Here is a 16,646-nt window from a genome sequence, read left to right on the forward strand (position 1 = left end):
AGATATGATTGAGGTCTATAAAATCATGACTGATGTGGAGAAAACAGAAAAGGAAGTGTTGTTTACTACTTCTTATAACACAAGAACTAGGGGTCACCAAATAAAATTAATAGGCAGCAGGTTTAAAACAAACAAAAGGAAGTATTCACATAATGCAAAGTCAACCTGTGGAACTCCTTGACAGAGGATTTTGTAAAGACCAAGGCCATAACAGATTTCAAAAAAGAACTAGATAAATTCCTGGAGGACAGGTCCATCAATGGCTATTAGCCTTGATGGGTAGGGATGGTGTCCCGAGCCTCTGTTTGCCAGAAGCTGGGAATGGGCAACAGAGGATGAATCAGCTACAGAGTTATCATAGCCATCCTAGCAGACATTCAGGGGCTCCTGAGAGTGGCAGGCTGATGGGGAGCAAGTGCTGCCACCTAACGGTGTGATCCTGTTGCCCGAGAAACAGAGCCTCATGGTTTGAGCTAGAGCTGGGCTGGAAACCGGAAAGCTTTTCTCCTGATGAAAAATTTTGATCCAAACTAAAATGTTTCCTTCTCATCCATTTTCTGGGGTGAGTTTTCATAGAAAATGGATCATTTTTCTCTGAAAGATCTGCTGCCATGAAGCTGCCCTGCTATAACTGTGTGGATCCCCAAGAGAAACTGCGGGTTGTTTATCTGCCTCTCTCTCATAACGTAAATGAAGGTGGCACTGATAGAATCCATGGCTGCACTCTGGGTATGGAAAGGTTGAAACCTCCCAACCAGTCTGTGGCTGGGGTGTTGTGTCCATCCGCTACTCTAACCAGGCTTCCCACCTCTGTGCAGCCCCCTCCACCCTGTACAATGCCCCGTCAGCAGATCCTGTGGGCAGCGGCTACTGTGACAGGCCCTGGTAGCACATCTCTGATGAACCTGTGCTACCAGAGAGCTGGAGAAGGTCCTACAGCAGGAGTGGAGACACAGACTTTTTGGGTGAGTGGTGTGTTCAGACGTCACCAATGTGATGCTTTGCTCTGTCAAATGTTGATAGCCATACAGCTGCGTGCATGTGCAAACTGTGTGCTGCCCCGGCTCTGCGCAGGTTGCTGGCACAGCAGACTCCGAGAGAACCCTCAATGACCACAGACTCAAATAAGGTACAAAGGCACCTGGCCAGGTTTATTGCCAAACGAAGCACGATCTCTAGCTCCTTGGATCAGATGTCTACAGTTCTGCTAGTACAGCTGTGCCCCCGACAATGGACTCAGCTCCGTCAGTGGTGGGACTTTCCACTGCCCCTTAGTCTGGACAAAGACAGCCCCTCTGAGATACATCTTTATACATAGATACAAAAGAGTTACACATCACTCCTGACGTATTGAGATGTGACCCTTCTATATATCAAGGTGCCACCCATTACCTTGTGCATGTTGGTTCAATCAAAACATCCCTATCCATCATGTCATCCTGATCCTGTCTTTAGGATGGGTCAGCATGTTCCTGTTATCTATGGGGAGAGTGCTGGAATCGGGGTGTTCTTGTTCCACCCGGGAATGTGTTTGCAGACTTGTGCCTAGTACCTCTTTGTCATAAATGGATAGGTAGGTAAGGGTTAAGTTTCTTTTACCTGAAAAGGGTAACCGAACACCTGACCAGAGGACCAATCAGAGAACTGGATTGTTTAAAGTCAGGGGCGGGAATTTGTATACCGGTAATGTCTTGTTGTTTTCTTAGCTATGGGAAACAAGTCTTCTTCTAATTCTCTCCTAATACTTCTTCTAACATCTGTAAGTACCCAGGAACCGCAAAGTAATTCAGCTATGATGGTCTGGGGTGTATTTATGTATGTTAATTGTTGCTGCTGGTTTAATTGGGCTATCTTTTAAATCAGACTGTTTCTTATATTTTTCTTATAAGCAAGAGCCTGTATTGAGTTTCTTAATGCAAGATGATTGTTTATATTTTCTTTCTTTTTTTCTATAAGTTTTCTTGTTAAACCTTGTTGAAAGTTCTTTTCCTAGGGAGCAAGAGGAAAGCAGGCTGTGGGCTATTTCCTATTTGGCTCCAGGGAAAGAGCAGACTACGGGGAAAGAGACGAAGAATTCTCTCTGTTCTGTGGTTACAGTTTTTCCTCGTTCCTGGAGCAAGGGGGGTGGCAGAGCCCAGCTGCGGGTATTTTGCATCTCCATCGTCCTGAGGGAAGCAGAAGAAAGCTGGTTTCTTCCTTCACCCAGGTTAGCCGCGAGGCAAGCCTTGAGAGGAGGGGGAAGGGGTATTGTCCCTGCTTTAGCATCCAGGATTGGGAATCTGGGTGTCCACCAAGGAGGGTTGGGACACAGAGGGAGGAAGGGTGGATCGGCCCCATAGATTAATTTCCTGAATCTGGTAGCGCTGGGAATATCCCAAGCTGGTAGTGAGCTTGGGGGAGTTTCAGGTAAGCCCCCAAACTTTGGACGCAAAAGTCCAGGTTTGGGACAGGACCAGACTGGTGGACACTAAAGTCCAGGTCTGGGACTGGACGGCTAGATTACCACACTCTTAGGTATGTAGGTTTCTGCAACATCAGCCCTGTTCTTCCCAGATTCTGTGAGCAGGGCCTGCCTCTTGCTCAAGGCTTAACTTCACTTTATATTGGCAAAGTTGTGGTTACTTTGGTTCAGGCCTCAGGCCTCACACCAAGCTTCTGATGCATGGGCTTAAGTTTCAGGGCTTCATCTTACTACAGATGGGCCTAGCTACCAGTGGGTCACTGAGATCTGTGCATAACTTTGGGGATCCCTGGATCTTGGCTCCCGCTTTTCATTCCTCAGGGAGAAGGGGCGGGACCTCTCCTCCTGGAATGATCCAAGGGAAATTTCCATGTACAGAGCCTTGTGGAATCTCTCTTCCCTGGCCTGCATCCTGAGTTTGTAATACAGGACAAGGGACTACTGAGAAGAAATCTGATCCTATATTAATAATATTTTCATTATTAATTCACTTATTTATTAATTTTATTTCAGCAAGATCACAGCTGTGACACTGTTACCACTTGGCCACCCCGGAGGTAGCCATGTGACTAATCGGAAGCATACAAACAGTGACAACAAACCCGGATTCCAGGAATAGAGCCTGCAGCAGGGCTGGAGCTGCAGTCCATTGGGGTAGCATCCCCCCGCATCCCCTGTGATTTAGCCTCCTGCAGTTTGCCATTGGCTGTGACAAGGTTACAGCTGGTGCACACTAAGCCAAGCAGCTGAGGTTCCCTGATGGCCAAGTAGCCCCCAAGGGAACGTGCAGACATGCTTCATAAAGACACTTGCCTCCCTGTTCGAAAGATACTGCCTGCTGCCTGTGCAATCTCTCTGATGGTTCCTTGTCCTTTACGGTGAAGACCTGAGGTTTCAGCGGCTCCCATTCTAGCAGGAATTGGGTACGTTGGCTGGTTTCACTATCTTTAAAATGTGAAGTGAAAGGTAAAGGCTGTAAGCTGTTCACATTTGCAGATATTGTCTGAAGCAGCAGAGGATGCAGTGACTGGGCTGGAGGGCAGGCAGCGATAGCTCATTTGGGACCTCCTCCCCTACTTCTGCCAATGCTGCACAGTGAATAATTTCAGCTACCCAGAAATCTGACATTCAAAGCGAGCTCAGAGTATTAAAACCCCGATGACCCATGTCAGGATTTCTCAAGGGCTCCCATTTCTATAGATGCAGTGTGCTCTGGGCCCTATCATGCTCCAGGCCGAGCAAGACGAGACCCCAGGGAATAGCAGTTACTAGTTCCCCAATAGCACCAGGTTTATTTTCTCCTGGAAATTTAATCAGCAAATGCATTGTCAACAATTGTATTGTCTGACTTGATTGTGAATGCAGGAATGCAGGTAACCTCTGCTCTACCCTTTTCTGAAACACAGATGAGCGGTTCTTTTGGAAAGTCTTGCACTCAACAATTTTGTAATACCTGTGCAAGACTTTCCAAAAGAACCGCTCATCTGTGTTTCAGAAAAGGGTAGAGCAGAGGTGCATGACAGAGGAGCATAATAGTGGTTTCAATGTAATTTACGCACATTACCTGTTACATGAGCAAGGTTAAAGTAACTTGCACACTCAACTGGATATTAGTGCAAATGTAGTGTTTGTGATGCCAACCCCTCCCACCCAGTGGAAATAACTCTCTGAGTTATCTGTCACGCTTCTAATTTGCCTAATACAGGATGCAGATCCTGTGAGGATGAAGAGAAGTCTGTTGGACAATCAAAATCTCTGGATTCAGTCAACCCTGGCTAGCAAAAACACTTCAGCTTCTCTTGGAGGGATTCTTGGGGATCAGAGTGTATCACCCAGATCATTTGGCAAGGGAAAGTTAATAGAGTCCTCTTCTAATTGAAAGCAGCAGAGAATCCTGTGGCACCTTATAGACTAACAGACGTTTTGGAGTATGAGCTTTCGTGGGTGAATACCCACTTCGTCAGACGCATGTGGTGGAAATTTCCAGGGGCAGGTATATATATGCAAGCAAGCAAGCTAGAGATAACAAGGTTAGTTCAATCAGGGAGGATGAGGCCCTGTTCTAGCAGCTGAGGTGTGAACACCAAGGGAGGAGAAACTGGTTCTGTAATTGGCAAGCCATTCACAGTCTTTGTTTAGTCCAGAGCTGATGGTGTCAAATTTGCAAATGAACTGAAGCTCAGCAGTTTCTCTTTGAAGTCTGGTCCTGAAGTTTTTTTGCTGCAGGATGGCCACCTTAAGGTCTGCTATAGTGTGGCCAGGGAGGTTGAAGTGCTCTCCTACAGGTTTTTGTATATTGCCATTCCTGATATCTGATTTGTGTCCATTTATCCTTTTCCGTAGAGACTGTCCAGTTTGGCCGATGTACATAGCAGAGGGGCATTGCTGGCATATGATGGCGTATATTACATTGATGGACGTGCAGGTGAATGAACCAGTGATGGTGTGGCTGATCTGGTTAGGTCCTGTGATGGTGTCGCTGGTGTAGATATGTGGGCAGAGTTGGCATCGAGGTTTGTTGCATGGATTGGTTGGTGCATTTCACAGTCTGAAAGGGAGCTACCCCCTCACCTTCATTTATCACACCTGCCTTTGCATGCCCTAGTGAGTTATAACAGCCATTACTGATAGGTTGTCTGGAACATTCTCAGGAAGGCTCACCTGGTGGGGAATAAACTTCTTCTAAGGGATGTTGTTTCCTCTAATGGCCCATTAACCTGAATCGGCCCTTCAAAACTAGCTGTCTTCAATGGAAGCATTCTACTTAGTGTTCGTCAAGCCAGTGTAACTACATTTGAAATATAGATACATAGTTAATGTTCATAAATTCAGATATAAAAATGATACATGCATATAAATATGATCATCATATTCGGAATACCATGACTTCTTCATAGACACCTCACCGGACACATTTTGTACAAGATGCATTATAACGATGTCATACTCAATCACAATGATACTACTGTGATGAATATGGAGGCAGTGTCACAATCACCTCTTCAGCTGCCCTGGAACCTGCATGGTGCATATAACAAGCTCAGATTCTTTGGGAAAAGACAAACTTTTCCCCAGGTTGGCTTCAGGTCTCAAGAGAGGTGTTGCGGCATGGATGGGGGTGCTGTGGAGGCTCTGGGCATCTCCAGGATGTGGAGGGGCCTCAGCATTCTGGCTGCAGGGTAAGATATGTCTCATGCAGAAGGAGTGAGGCTGGAGGGCTAGCCTCCCCGAAGGGTGCCTCCACCTGTCACCCATTTTCAAAACCATTAGGAAAAGGATAAATTATATGACAGAAATATGTGAATCTCTAAATCTGTGGTATGGCCACACTTTGAATACCTTGTGTAGTTCTGGTCACCCCATCTCAGAAAAATTATGTTAGACTTGGAAAATGTACAGACAAGGGTGACAAAAATCTTTAGGGGTATGGAACAGCTTCCAGATGAGGAGAGAAAAAGACTGGGAATTTTCAGTTTGGAAAAGAGACGACTCAGAGGGGATAAGATAGAGAGCTATAAAATCATGAGTGATGTGGAGGAAATGAATCAGGAAGAGCTATTTATCCCTTCACAGGGGGTCACATGTGAAGTTAATGATCAGCAGGTTTAAAAGAAACAAAAGGAAGTATTTCTTCACACAACGCCCAATCAGCCTGTGGAACTCATGACCAGGTGATGTTGTGAAGGCTAAACGTATAATTGGGTCCAGATAAGATCATGGAGGAGAAGTTAATCAGTGGTTATTAGCCAGGATAATGAGGGATGAAACCACATGCTCTGGGCATCTGCAAAGCACTGACTGTCCGAGCATGGGAGCAGACGATGGAGGATAAAACACTCAATAATTGTACTGTTCTGTTAATTGCCTCTGAAGCATCTTCACTGGCCACTGTCAGAAGACAGGACATGGGCTAGATGGATCATTGGTTTGAATCCATATGGTCATTCTTATGTTCTTAAACTCTTCCTCTGACAGGTGGTTTGATTCAGACAAGCCTTTTCCAGGAGGGCTTTCTGTTATAGAGCTTGTGTAGCCACCGTCCATGGTAGTAGGGTGACATAGGCATATTTTCAATAATCTTTTTGGCCAGGACATTCCCCTTGTTAAGTCCTGTCTCAGACTTTTTTTTTCCCAAAAGGAGGCATTTGTCCTGTTTGCTCTTGCTGACTTGATCAGTTGGCAGCAGCAAACAGGACAAATGCCCACTTCTGTCAAAAAAGTGGGGAAATGGAGAGCAGAGGAATGTTTGCGGGAGGTGAGTGGAGATGTCATACCCCGCAAGAGATGAGGTAGAGCCGTGGGGGAGGAAACAGCCTCCTAAAACCTGAGGGGGCCTGTACCTATTGGGTTTCTGGGAACTGGGCGGGCAGAAGCCTGCCCATTGCTAACAGATCCCCCTCCCAGCCTAAGGGGACGATCTACAGGACCTCAGAACCCCACAGATTCTGGGGGACGACTAATGAAAGAACAGGGACAGGAGTGCGGTCAAAGGGTCATAAGAAGGGAGCCAGACGGGGACACGGAGCTGAGAACCCCGGACAGCTGAAGGGACCTGTATCTATTGGGTTTCTGGGAACTGGGCTGGTGGAAGCCCTTCCAATGCTAAAGGATCCCCCCTCCAGCCTGAGGGGAGGACCCACAGGACCTCACAACCTCACTGATTGCGGGGGACAACTAATAAAAGAACAGGGACAGGAGTGAGGTCAAAGGGTCAGAAGAAGGGAGCCTGACGGGGACACCGAGCAGAGAGCCCCAGACAGCTGAGGGGGCCTTTATCTATTGGGTATCCGGGAAGTGGGCGGGCAGAAGCATGCCCACTGCTAAAGGATCCCCCCCCCAGCCCAAAGGGAGGATCCACAGGACCTCAGAAACCCACTAAGTCCGGGGGACAACTTATAAAAGAACAGGGACAGGAGTGCGGTCAGAGGGTCAGAAGAAGGTAGCCTGATGGGGACACTGAGCAGAGAACCCCAGACAGCGCCCACTGCTCCTCGAAGGTGCCAAGGGAGCCAGTGGACGCTGCCCAAAGGAACTCCGCCCGGATACGTGAACGGACCAAGGATCGGAAACAAGCCCCACAGTCACCGGAGTCTCCATCGGCCAACCTCCTCTCCCTGGTCGTGTAGATGGCTTGTTTAGCCAGGGCGAGGAGGAGGTGGACCAGGAGGTCCCGGGACTTCATAGGGCCATGGATAGGGAGTGCGTCGAGAAGGAGGTGAGGGGAAAAGTGCAGCCAAAAATGCAACAGGAGATTAGTGAGGAGCTGGTACAGGGGCTGCAACCTGGCGCACTCTAAGTAAATGTGCGCCAAGGTCTCGCTCACGCCGCAGAAGGGGCAGGTGTCTGGGACAGGGGTAAACCACACCAAGTACATGCCCGTGCTCACGGCCCCATGGAGGAGCCGCCAACTGATATCCCCAGCAGGCCTTGGGACCAGGGTGGAGTAAAGGCTGGCCCACCGGGGCTCCTCACCTTCCAGAGGTGGCAGGAGGTCCCGCCACTTGGTGTAGGGGCGGGACACGAGGGTGAGGAAATGAAGGGTATGGAGCACGAGCGCGTAGAGTTGTTTCCGTGGTGCGGTTTGAAAATGGATCGGCTGCAGATCGTGCAGCTGGCTTGCGGAGAAGGGGCGGGGGCGCCGGTCGGGTCTACGGGGCAGGGGCCGGATGAAAAGGTCTGGAGGGCCCGGGGTGGGGGGTGGACGGGGCGTGCCCTCCCGCAGGACCCGGTCGAGGTAGGCCCGAGCAGCGGACGTCAAAGCGGCCTCCACCTCCTGGAGCACGCGCCAGGGAGTACAAGGTCTGGAGAGCCCCATGCACTGAGTGAGCGTCAGGGGATCAAGCCAGCCTCCCCGGTCATAGTCCAGGAGGTCTCCGACCCTGGTAGCTTCTGCCAGGACCAACCTCTGGCGCACCGCGGGGGACTCCGCCACCTGCACACGGGCTGGGGATTGTGTGAGGGGACCTGTAGCAGGGTGGTTACCCTGCTTCTGCCCTGAAGGGCTTAAAACAGTCCTGGGGGAAGGTTGTGGCTGTGAGCTGCTAAGCTGGGCTGATTGGGAAGTGGCTGCAGCTGGGCCATGCCTCAATCAGGCCACAGCTGGCCTGTATAAAGAGTTTGGGGGCAGGAGCATGGACAGTCTTCCTCTGCATGTAGAGGGAGAAGGGCCTGGTTGAAGGGAGCTAGAGACAGGGTACTTGAATGGAGAAGGGCTGGGGAAAGACAGAGGAGCTGGGGAGCTCCAGCCTGGAAAACCCCAGGCTGTGGTCTAACACAGGGAGTTGCAGAGGGCAGCCCAGTGGTAGGCGAAGGCAACAGGTCCAAACCGACTCTTGCCAGTGATTAATAGGCTGATACTGCAGTCTGCCCCAGGGCATGGGGTCTAGATGATGACTGGCAGTAGCCTGATACTGAGGTGAGATAGGGATAGTGGGTGGAGGTTCCCCTGAGAGGGGGAGACCCTGAGTGAAAGGGGTTACTCCGAGGTTACTCCGCTCTTCTGCAGGGACCCTACAGAGTTACAGCAATAGGCAACAGCATTTCATGGGGATGGGAGGCTTAATGTGAGCTTCTGGGGGTCTCTTGTTTTCTCTTTAGGAATTGTAGTCACCCTAAGGGGCTACTCAGTGTGAGAGGCTAATGGAGGACTATTTCCACTTAGTGGTGTGGTCCTGTAGCATGAGGGACAGAGGCTCATGGTTTGAGCTGGAGCTGGGCTGGAAAATACAGAACATTTTGACCCAAACTAAAATGTTTCCTTTGCATCCTTTTTTGGAGTGAGTTTTCATAGAAAATGGATAATTGCTCTCTGAAAGCTCAACTGCCATGATGCTGCCCAGTTGCAGCTGCCTGGATCCCCAAGAGAAAGTGGAGGCTTTTCATCTGCCTCTCCCTTGTAACGTAAATGAAGGTTGCACTGACAGAGTCTATGGCTGCACTCTGAGTATAGAAAGGTCAATACATCTTGACCAGTCTACGGCTGGGGTATTGTGCCCATCTGCTACTCTAACCAGCCTTCCCATCTCTGTGCAGCCCCCTCCACCCTATACAATGCCCCATCAGCAGATCTGGCAGGCAGTGGCTACTGTGACAAGCCCTAGTAGCACATCTCTGATGAACCTGTGCTAACAGGGAGCTGGAGAAGGTCCTAGAGTAGCTCTGGAGGCCCAGAGATTGTGGGTGGGTGGGTCTAGCTAAAAGTGGATCACTGAAATCTGTGCATAACTTTGGGGATCCCTGGATCCTGGTCCCCCTTTTCATTCCTCAGGGAGAAGGGAAGGGGCCTCCCCTCCTGCAATGATCTGAGGGAAATTTCCATGTAGGGAGCCTTGTGGAATCTCCTGTCCCTGGCCTGCACCCTGGGTTTGTAATGCAAGACAGTGGGCTACCAGGGAGAAATCTGGTCCTATATTATAAATTTTTCCATTTTATTTTATTTTAGCAAGATCGCAGGTGTGACAGCATCATTGTTATGACTCGGCTGCCCAGGAGGTAGCTATGTGACTAATCAAAACCATACAAACAGTGATAACAATCCCAGATTCCAGGAATAGAACCTGCAGCTGGGCTAGCGCTGCTGTCCAGTTGGGTAGGTTCAGCACATATCCCCTGTGATTTGGTCTCTGAAGCTTGCCATTGGCCATGGTGGGGGTTGAAGCTGCTGCACACTAAGCCGAGCAGCTGAGGTTGCTCCCAGGGAAAGTAGCCCTCAGGGAAATGTGCAGGCATGCTTCATATAGACAGTTACCTCCCTATCTCAACAAATGCTGCCTGCTGCCAATGCAACCTCTCTGACTCCTTGTCCTTTAGGGTGAAGAGTTCTGGTGTCAGCAGCTCCCCTTCTAGCAGGAATCGGGTAAGTAGGCAGGTCTCACTATCCTTAAAATGCGAAGTGAAGGGGAAAGACTGTGTCATAACTATAAAGGGAAGGGAACAGCCCTCCTGTGTACAATACTATAAAATCCCTCCTGGCCAGAGACACCAAAATCCTTTTACCTGTAAAGGGTTAAGAAGCTCAGGTAACCTGGCTGACACCTGACCCAAAGGACCAATAAGGGGACAAGATACTTTCAAATTTTGGTGGGGGGGAGGCTTGTTTGTGTGCTCTTTGTTTTGGGGGTGGTTCGCTCATGAGACGAAGAGGGACCAGACATCAATCCAGGCTCTCCAAATCTTTCTGAACCAGTCTCTTATATTTCAAACTTGTAAGTAACAGCCAGGCAAGGCGTATTAGGTTTAACTTTGTTTTCTCAACTTGTAAATGTTCCCTTTTTTGCTGAGAGGATTTTACTTCTGTTTGCTGTAATTTTGAATCTAAGGCTAGAGGGGGTTCCTCTGGGCTCTTTGAATCTGATTACCCTGTAAAATTATTTTCCATCCTGATTTTAGAGATAATTTTTACCTTTCTTAATTAAAAGTGTTCTTTTTAAGAATCTGATTGATTCTCCTCCCCCCACTTGTTTCGAGATCCAACGAGATTGGATCTGGACTCACTAGGAATTGGGAGGGGGGGAAGGAAGGGAGATGGTTAAATTCTCCTTATGTTAAGATCCAAGGGGTTGGATCGGTGTTCACCAGGGACTTGGTGAAGAAATCTCTCAAGACTATCCAGAAAAGAGAGCTAGTATTTTGGAGTGGTGGCAGCAAGACCAGATCTAAGCTGGTAGTTAAGCTTAGAGATGTTCATGCAGGTCCCCACATCTGTACTCTAAATTTCAGAGTGGGGAAGGAACCTTGACAGGCTGCAAGCTGTTTCCATTTGCAGATGTTCTGTACAGAAGCAGAGGACTCACAGAGGCTGTCGGGGTGACTCAGTGATGGGGATGGAGGTCAGGCAGCTTAGAAACCTCTCACCAACATCTTCCCATGCTCTACGGTGAGCTGCGAAAGCAACACAGAAATCTGACATTCAAAGCTTGCTCGGAGTGTTAAAATTCCAGTCCTCTGAGTAGGATGGGGGGGATGGCGTGTGCTCTGGGCCCAATCCTGTGAGGAGATGAGTGAGAGGAGACTCTCTGGAATATCAGTGACTAGTTCCCAAATCACCTCCTGTTTGTTTGGTTCCGGAAATTTAATCAGCAAATTCATTTTCAAAGCTTTTATTTGCTGGCTCGATTGTGAACGCAGGAATTCAGAGCTGTGGTGCTCTGCGATAACAGGTCCGATAGGTTATATTTCTGTTTCCTGACTGGCTGATGGCTGAAGCACTTCTAGCTTGTAGATACCCCTCAGAGTTATGGGGCTTCTGGCATCTCTGCCACCTCTCTGGTCTCTGAGTGCCAGATGTCAGCCCTCATAGCCTTTCTTCTCATGGGGTGTAATCTCGCAGTCCTCCCACCCTCAGACTGGGCTCTGGGCTACAGCACACTGCGTGGGGACTGTGCTTGGCCAGCAGGTCCCAGTGGGTTTGGCACCTGTGTTTCTTCCCTCTGGGAGTCTGTGACTAGCTGTGAGGTGAGTAACCAGCCTCCTTGAACCAAAATACTTTAAATATGAACACAAGGAATGAAGCATAACATGGGAGAATTAAAGGGTTTCAAACAACAGTCTGTCCATGTCTCTTACCCCAAGCCCTCCCACTCTGACGGAGACACAGGCAGACTTCCCTACTGCTGTCAGTCTCTATCAGTCTGAAGAGTTTCTCAGTAACAATTACCCACCTCTGAAGAGATTCCTAGCGCAGATAATACAAGCTGTGTAATGAGGCTGGAGCCCCAAAATAGGCTATTCCCAGCAAGTAGCTCTGGTGTTGTCTCTCAATCATCATGAAGTGGTTACTGAATGATGGCTTTTCTGGAGCTGTTGCTTCCCTTTCTGCTTGTTTTCTAGCAGCCTGCTATTAAACTGAGAAAAGCCAAACTGATTTAACCTAATACAGCCATAACATAAACATTCCAATAGTTAACCCAATATAGCTCTACGCAAACATCCCAAGAAGTGGGTTTAACATACACATTCACTATGCCAGCTCAGCTCTGTCTGTCAGAATACCAGAACCTGAGGAGAACCAGTCAGCTATTACCCTAGGGAGAGAGGGTACTAGACTTTTGTTTGCTGACATGTGACTGACTGAGGGCTGAAACGTTGGGATCTTTTCAGGTTCTGAAGACATCCAGATGACAGACACTACAGTTTAAGTCCAGCTCTAAAATGAGAAATTATCTCTGAAAGTAGACGAGAGGGGAACTAATGGGTTGACATGTATATACTAAAGTAGAGATATGTAAAGGATAGGCCAAAACTTTTCATTGTACTGCAAACATTAGAAACCAAACTCTGACATGACATATATATTGAAAGCCAATAACAAATTTGTTGAATTGTCTGTACAGGAAGGAGCAGTGGTAACTTTTTACTACTTAATCATAGAATTATAGAAACAGAGAAGTGGAAGGGATCTCGAGAGGCCATGAAGTCTAATCCCCTGCACTCATGGCAGGACCAAGCACCATCTAGACCATCTCTGACAGGTTTGTCTAACCTGCTCTTAAAAATGCTCAATGATGGAGATTCTACAACCTCCCTAGGCAATTTATTCCAGTGCTTAACCACCCTGAAAGTTAGGAAGTTTTTCCTAACGTCCAACCTAAACTGCCCTTGCTGCAGTTTAAGCCCATTGCTTCTTGTCCTATCCTCAGAGGTTAAGAAGAATATTTCTCCCTCCTCCTTGTAACAACCTTTTATGTACTTGAAAACTGTTATCATTTCCCCTCTCAGTCTTCTCTTTTCCAGACTAAACAAACCCGTTTTTTTCAATCTTCCCTCATAGGTCATGTTTTCTAGACCTTGAATAATTTTTGTTGCTCTTCTCTGGACTTTCTCCAATTTGTCCACTTCTTTTCTGAAATGTAGCGGCCAGAAGTGGACACAATATTCCAGCTGAGACCGAATCAGCACAGAGTAGAATGGAAGAATTACTTCTCGTGTCTTGCATTCAACATTCCTGTTCATGCATCTGAGAATGATTGTTACTGTTTTTCCCACAGTGTTACACTTTTGATTCCTATGGTCCACTCTGACCCCCTTTCCTCAGTATTCCTTCCTAGGCAGTCACTTCCCATTTTGTATGTGTGCAACAGATTGTTCCTTCGTAAGTGGAGCACTTTGCATTTGTTTTTAATGAATTTCATCTATTTACTTCAGATCATTTCTCCAGTTTGTCCAGATCATTCTGAATATTGATCCTATCCTCCAAAGCACTTGCAACCCTTCCCAGGTTGGTATCATCTAAAAACTTTATAAGTAGTCTCTCTATGCCATTATCTAAATTATTGGTGAAAATATTGAACAGAACTGGACCCAGAAATGATCCCTGTGGAATGGCTTTTGTGTAAATGTTATGCCAAAACTTTTCATTGTTATGTAAATATTAGAAACCAAATTTTCATGACAGCATGTATATTGAAAGCCAATGGCAGAGTTGTTGGAATCTCTACAGGAAGGAGCAGCAGTAACTTTACTGCTTAATTGGTATTGCTTTAGAATGCTTTAGAAAGCATTTTAGAAGAACCCCACACACTGTTTGCAACATGATACCATCTCCTAGTATGATACCATCTCCTAGTAACTGATCAGAAGTTCTCTCTAACACTTACATTCAGGGACATGAACAAAAACCCCCTGCAATACCTGTGTGAGACTTTCCAAAAAGTCCTGAGAGATCAGAACTGATAGTCTGTGTTTCAGCAGAGTAGAGCTGAGATCCATGAAAGGGGAATGCAATAGTGGTTGTATGTAACTTTCGCCCATCACCTGTTACACACACGTGGCTGAAGTAACTTTAGGATGACCAGGTAGCAAGTGTGAAAAATCAGGATGGAGGGTGGAGGTAATAGGCATCCATGTAAGAAAAAGCCCCAAATGTTGGGACAGTCCCTATTAAATCGGGACATCTGGTCACCCTGAGTAACTTGCACACTCAAATGAATACTAGTGAAAACCTAGTGTTTGCAGTATTCACCTATGTTTGAAGCCAACCCCCGCCCCCCCACACAGCTGAAGTAACTGTCTGTGTTAGATTGTAACTTGCCAGATATCGACAGACCCTTGTATGGGGAGAGGATGAAGGTCCTGTGACGATGAAGAGAAACTTGTTGGGTGATTGAACTCTCTGGATTCAGTCAACATTCAGATTCTTTTGTAGGGACTCTGGGGGTCAGAGTGTGTCACTGGGAGCATTTTTAAGGGAAAGTTAATATAGCCCCTTCTGGTTGAATTTACACATATATATCTAGAGTGACACAGTTGAAGTCAATGTTGTTGAATTCAGAATCTATGCCTAAGAATTTACCCCATGTAGTGCAAAAAGGCACCGGGATTCTCTGGAGTGGAGAAAATTAAAAACAAAACAAAACATATAATGAGGTAATGAAACACATTTGTAAGTAGCTTCAATGCAGGATGTATAAATATAATTACCTTTTTTAACCATGCAATTACCATGTGTTTATACATGCCATGATAAAATGGGCCATATTGCAAAGTGGTGGGCCAGAAAAGGGTGTCTGCGAGAAGCTCGGAACTGTAAAATTACACAATGCACAATAGCCTGTGGAACTCCCAGGCACAAGATATCAATGGGGCCAAAAACTTAGTGAGATTCAAACAGGGACAGGATATTTATATGGTTAACCTGAAAATCCAATTACTATAATGAGGATTTTTTAAAAAGTCTTTTAAGGGTTCTAAGCCCTCCTGATTTATACCACAAAATGTGTCTAACTGGTGGGTGTCAGGGGAAAACTTCCTTGGGATCAGGTTATCTCATAGCTGAACCTTCCTCTGAAGCATCTGGAACTGACCACTGTATACTGAGAGAACTGGACTACAGTTCTGATCCACTCTGAAGTGCCTATCTTTCTATTGGTGCTGTAAATACACAACTATGTTTTTCCTGATCTACCTTGAACTCCTGAGAGTCTCCAGACTTCGGCTCAGAGCGGAATGATATCTAGCTAAATATCATCTAGTCTCCTCTTCTTTTTTCTTTTAGAAAAGGAAGTTCAAAACTCTTCAGAGCTGCCCAGTACTTTATGTCAGCTGTCAATAACACCAAGCTCAACTCTGCAGTGTTCCTTCTCACCGGGATACCTGGGCTGGAAGACGTCCATCTCTGGATCTCTGTCCTCTTGTGCTTAATTTATGCTATTTTGATAGTAGGAAATGCAATCATTCTGTTCATTATAAAAACAGATCGTACCCTCCATGAGCCCATGCACATTTTCCTTTCCATGTTGGCCATCACAGACCTTGGAATATTGATAGCCACCATGCCAACGATATTGGGCATATTCTTGTTCAACTCTAGGGAGATCAGCCTCAATGCCTGTTTTGCCCAGTTGTTTTTCATCCACTTGCTTCAATGCATTGAATCGTCTGTGCTCTTGTTGATGGCCTTTGACCGCTTTGTCGCTATCTGTAGCCCACTGAGATATGCTTCCATCTTAACCCTGCCAAGAATAGCCAAGGTGGGGTTGATGTTTGTGCTAAGAGGGGTGGCCGTAGCATTACCATTCCCCTTTCTCCTGAAACGGTTCCAATACTGTCAAGCCAATGTCCTCTCCCATTCCTACTGCCTGCACCAGGAGGTCATGAAGATGGCTTGTTCAGACATCACAGTCAATAGCATCTATGGCTTGTCTGTCTCACTCTTAACGATGGGGTTGGATTCGCTGCTCATCTTTTTATCTTATGTGATCATCTTCAAAACAGTGTTGAGCATTGCATCGAAGGTGGAGTGTCTCAGAGCCCTGAAAACCTGTATTTCCCATATCTGCGTTATCCTGCTCTTCTACATACCAGAGATAAGCTTGTCTGTGATACACAGATTTGGGAAGGGCTCTTCTCACTTGCTTCAGATTGTCCTGGGCTATGTCTACCTGCTGGTCCCACCCCTGATGAACCCAATTGTGTACATCGTGAAAAGCAAACACCTTCGTTCAAGGTTAATCAAGTTGTTCATCAAGTGAAGGGTCAGTCCATCGACCAGCTCCAATGCCTTTGACACGAGAGATGAAAAAATACTCCACCTCTTCCATCCTGGACCCTTACATTTAAGACTAGATGAGCTGTTCATCTCCATTCAATAGCGAAAGCTTCTGATGGGATCTAAGGCTTGGAGCAATGGAATAGGGGCTGTCCTCCTCAGCTGGTGAGTGAGGACAGGACACTTGGAGAAGTAGACTAT

General features: G+C 47.0%; 1 protein-coding gene across 1 annotated transcript; it reads left to right on the forward strand.

The window, feature by feature from the left end:
* Nucleotides 1–15,492: 15,492 nt before the first annotated feature.
* On the forward strand, nt 15,493–16,428 carry LOC116832429 (olfactory receptor 51G2-like). Its single transcript, XM_075062980.1, has one exon. The coding sequence runs from the start codon at nt 15,493–15,495 to the stop codon at nt 16,426–16,428; it is 936 nt and encodes a 311-aa protein (XP_074919081.1).
* Nucleotides 16,429–16,646: the final 218 nt, after the last annotated feature.

This window comes from Chelonoidis abingdonii, chromosome 1, assembly GCF_003597395.2.
Source record: "Chelonoidis abingdonii isolate Lonesome George chromosome 1, CheloAbing_2.0, whole genome shotgun sequence".
Classification (NCBI taxonomy): domain Eukaryota; kingdom Metazoa; phylum Chordata; order Testudines; family Testudinidae; genus Chelonoidis; species Chelonoidis abingdonii.

Bases quoted from the DNA above. Each gene is read 5' to 3' on its own strand.
- LOC116832429 (XM_075062980.1), top strand. From the start codon at position 15,493: ATGTCAGCTGTCAATAACACCAAGCTCAACTCTGCAGTGTTCCTTCTC.